The sequence below is a fragment of the Octopus sinensis genome, linkage group LG14 (assembly GCF_006345805.1).
Source record: "Octopus sinensis linkage group LG14, ASM634580v1, whole genome shotgun sequence".
Taxonomy (NCBI): domain Eukaryota; kingdom Metazoa; phylum Mollusca; class Cephalopoda; order Octopoda; family Octopodidae; genus Octopus; species Octopus sinensis.
The window spans coordinates 67,314,853-67,319,380 of NC_043010.1; the positions used below are offsets into that span (position 1 = coordinate 67,314,853).

A 4,528-nucleotide genomic window follows, 5' to 3' on the forward strand; every position below is an offset into this window, starting at 1 on the left:
TTGCCCAAGGTGCCACGCAGTGGGACTGAACCCGGAACCATGTGGTTGGTAAGCAAGCTACATACCACACAGCCTATTTACTACTTTGTTGTGTGAAGCCCCAAAAGTCGTATACGGACCCTCAGGGGCTATATAGACCCCTGGTTAAGAACCAGTGATTTAGATTGAAACCTTGCATCAAATTTTCTTGTTATTAGTTTATATTTCTAAACACTAGCTTAATAATGACAATGTTATTTTAATAAATTTGTTATTTTCACAATTAATTGAAACAAAGCCATGTATTTCCATGTAAAGATGGTGAGAAAAGGGTTACAAAAACATCAATCATCCGTTTTCCATGCTAGCATGGGTTGGATGGTTCGACCGGGGTCTGGGAAGCCAGGAGGCTGTGCCAGGCTCCAGTCTGATTTGGCTGGGTTTCTACAGCTGGATGCCCTTCCTAACACCAACTACTCCATGAGTGTAGTGGGTGCTTTTTACATGCCACCGGCCACGATCAGTTGGTGCTTTTACGTGTCCCCGACACGGACACCAGTCAGGCGGCGCTGGCATCTGCCACGTTTGGACGGTGCTTTTTACGTGTCACCGGCACAGGTATCTTAACTACAATTTCCATTTGATTTTCATTTTGATGTTGGTGTTGATGTACTTGACTCAATAGGTCTCCTCAAGAACAGTGGGTCTCTCTACGATCCAAGGTTAGCACAGCAGGCCGTCCTGCAAGCCATGAACTCACTTCATTTGTCGATTAATGTTAGTATGAATAAATTATGATGATGAAAGGAACAATTGAAATTTCAAAAATACAAAAAAATAAATAATATTAACAAAAATTATTTTTCAGTGGTGGTGCCCCAGCATGGCTGCGGCCTTCGGGCTAAAACATTTTTAAGGATTTAAAAAACATATCAAGCCAAGAACTGAGAAATAATTCTTCACATTTATGACAAAAATTGTTCAACAAAAAAAAAAAAATATTACAAAAATTTCTGGTCTTTTAGAAAAGAACACAAAAAAATGTTACACCTAAAAATGTTTTTTGTACAATTATTCTAACTAAAGATCAAATGTAACTTCAGTCCATTAAACTTTCGTTTTTCTACCTTCAAATAAGGCATACATTTATTTATATTCCAAAATAAATTTTTTTGTGGAGGAATACTGAAGATATGAATGGAAGTACATACACGTAGACAGGAACAACCTTCCAACAAAATACTAATAAAATTCAAGGACTGGCATCTGAACTAATTCTGTTCCAAATACACTGACAACGATGTGATGTTTGTTCCATGTACCCCAGCCGATCCTCTGCATCTGGACACCTGAAATTACACAACAGACAAGCAAATATGCACTCTTATATGTTGCTATGTGCAAATGTTGTACTCTTTACAAACCGAGTAAAGACGCCACATTATGATAATGCATTGTTCTTGCTTGTTAAAGACACACAAACACAGTCTTAAAAAGATACTTCCTTATGAACGTGGTTCTTTCATCTTTGTGTAGTCCACTTTGCTTAGGGAGCAGAACATCCATTTTACCAAAGTCAGTAACAGTAAGGTATACCTTTAGTGATCATAGGTGACAAGGCATAGATTTTCAAATGAGAAAATACCAACATTTTCATTTGAAGTTTGCAGCTTCAAAACTGCCACATCTAATAGGTACACTGTCGATGTAAACGAATAAACTGAGTCATTTTGTGAGCATGAGTGAAGTGTTGAAAGTTAGAATAAAAATTTGCAAGAAAAATCAATGAGATGATAATCCAACTTGGTATATATATTTACATATGTAATATATAAATATATGTACATATATCAATACATATTCTTCAATATATTATGTCTCTGTAAATGCATTCATATTTTCACATTCATTTTCTTTGCCATCTTCAGTTGATAAAGGCCTGGCTAATTCATAATTATATACACAATTAATACAAATTGTAGAATATCCACATATATTGTTCATTATCCTTTCATTCAGACTGTATTAATACCATATTAGCTTTCATATACTTTGAATGTGTGTGAGGGTGAGCATATGTGTGTGTGTGAGTATAATTAGTACTTCATCCGTTTGTACTCGTAGTTGTCATCTGTAGTTTTACGCTTCTCAATGATGCGCTGGATTTTCTGCCACTGCCGGTCAAGCTCGGCTTTCTCATCTTTGGGACCAGTACGACGGGTTTTCCTGCCATCGGCCATCTTGACACCATATTGGAAAGCAGCTTTAGGCATAGCCTCCTTATTCGCCATATACTCGCTGTACTCTTCTTGCGAGTCGAAATCCCAACGCCCTATGGGACCCTTTTTGTTGCCGTGATCCATTTTCGTATAATCCACTTCATCATCAGAATCATCGATGGCATCAGCAGATTCCATCATACCCGGGTAACACTCTGCATAGCTGTCGATTTCCATTTTGGCCTTTAACTTCCGCAGTCTTTCCTCTTCTTTCTTCGTAGCAGCTTTTTCCTTCTCTTCTTCTATTTCAGCAAATGACTTGAAACATTCGTTGATAGATTTAACCAAATCCTTCGCTGAGTTTGGCATTCTGTCTTTGTCTTCGTCCTCATCAGCAGGTTTCTCGAAGTAAGTCTTTTTCGAGCTCCTATCACGATCATAATCCCTGTCGCTGCGGTCTCTGTCCCTGCGGTCCATACCACTTGAACTTCGGTCTTTATCTCGGCTGTAGTAGCTTCCATCGTGGTCCCGATGATCCAGATCCCTATCTCGATCACGATCTCGGTCCCCTCTGTCTCCTCGATCCCGGTCACTCCGATCCCTATCGCGATCGCTTCGATCTCTGTCTTTACGATCACGTTTGTCTTTGCTCTTGGAAAACTGTCCGGACATCACAGACGGATTGTACTCACCAAGATCACCATAAATGCTTTCGTCGTGGCCAGGCAACAGCATTTTATCCCCTGCGCTTCCAGAGCCTCCATTTCCGCCACCTGCATTACTTCCTGGACGAGCATCTTCTTTCATTTTATTTTTCTCTTTCTTCTTCAACTTTTTGTTCTCGCGGCGTCCCTGTCGCAAGTAGGACAGAATCTGTGTCAACTTATTAATGACAATATCATTGGTGGTCAATGTCGTGTCGGATTCGGGCACTGGACAGTCAACCTTACTGCGGATAAGCGTTGTTGGAACATCAGAGTCAGCAAATTCATCCTCTAAATCCACCACGTAGGCCATACGACTCGGCAGAAACAATTCATTGCGCTCAGGGTACTTCGATTTGAAGATGATACGGTAAATATTCCTTCCCATCTTGGTTTTGAATAAGATCTGATCCTCTGGGTCTTCTTCTTTCTCTTTCTTCTGTGTCAGGGCCTTCTCAAGCTCTTCTTCCTCTTCACGTTCTTTGCTGGTGATTTCGGCACGGACTTTCTCTAGCAGGGCATAATCAAGCCCCTTCACAAGATGGGTATGTTCCATGTCACCTCCGAGGTATTTGGACTCTTGGATAATCTGTTTACGCCGTTCAGCGTAGTTTTCGCCAGATTTTGCATCTGGGGCCACGGCACGGTAATCAGCCGTGGTGCTAATAATTTCAGTCTCGGCATAATCCCTGTTTAACCCATCTCTTCTCTCTTTCGCTCGATCCCTGTACTTCTGGGCTAGTTCTTTCTGTCGGTCCTCCTCGAGACGTTTCAATCGGGCGTAGTAACTTTTTTTCTTCCGTCTCCTGGTCGCCGGGTCATCGTCGTCTTGTTCTCCCAACTCGTGAGCATCTTCGTAACCGGACAGATTCCCACCATCATCCCCGGCACCGGCACCGGTCGCAGAACTTCCTAGTTCACTGACTCCGGAACCTAAACCACCGTGGGCTCCACTGGCAGATCCCAAACCGGACGAGCCTGCGGCCCCGCCAGACAGATCGTGGCTTGCCGAGGATGCGGATCCCGCATTAGCAGCGGCGGCAGCCGACGCAGAACTCCTTGAAGAGGATAACGCTGACAAAGAAACGTGGCCGCTGGACGAGGATCCGGCGGCCACTCGCGGTGTCATCAAAAGTTTACGGAAATCTTCATTCGTCAACGGATGAGCATCGTCACCTACCTCTGCGTTGTAATCTGCGGGAGGTAACGGATTGGAATACGCTTCCGCGTCCTCCTTCGGCATTTTGGATGAGTTTACAAACCACTATTCGGTACCTCTTATCTCAAGTGCTGGAATATCTTCCTTCCCAGTGAAATTACGATAAATATCCGCAAAACGTACAAAAAAGACGGAGCCGCAATACAATGGCCGCCCAATAAACTGTGGAGAGTTATCTCTCTTGCTTTGTAAGAATATCAACATTTGGCTTCCTATTCTTCGCCTCAATGAAATTGTGAATAAACACCCATGCCGATAATATTTTTTTAAAAAACAATTGCAGCGTGGAAGGTGTTTATAAGCCATTTAAGAAACACACAAAAACCGTTAGATTCACTTCAACATTTAAATTTAATTTGTCAAAATATTTTCGTCGCTTTGGGACCGCGACCTGTTCACTGACAAAA

The 4,528-nt window shown here is 42.1% G+C and overlaps 1 protein-coding gene across 1 annotated transcript; it reads right to left on the bottom strand.

Annotated features, from left to right (window-relative positions):
- Positions 1–927: 927 nt before the first annotated feature.
- LOC115219053 (protein Red-like) lies at positions 928–4,310 on the bottom strand. The gene has a single exon (XM_029789105.2). The coding sequence runs from the start codon at positions 4,143–4,145 to the stop codon at positions 2,076–2,078; it is 2,070 nt and encodes a 689-aa protein (XP_029644965.1). The 5' UTR covers positions 4,146–4,310; the 3' UTR covers positions 928–2,075.
- Positions 4,311–4,528: the final 218 nt, after the last annotated feature.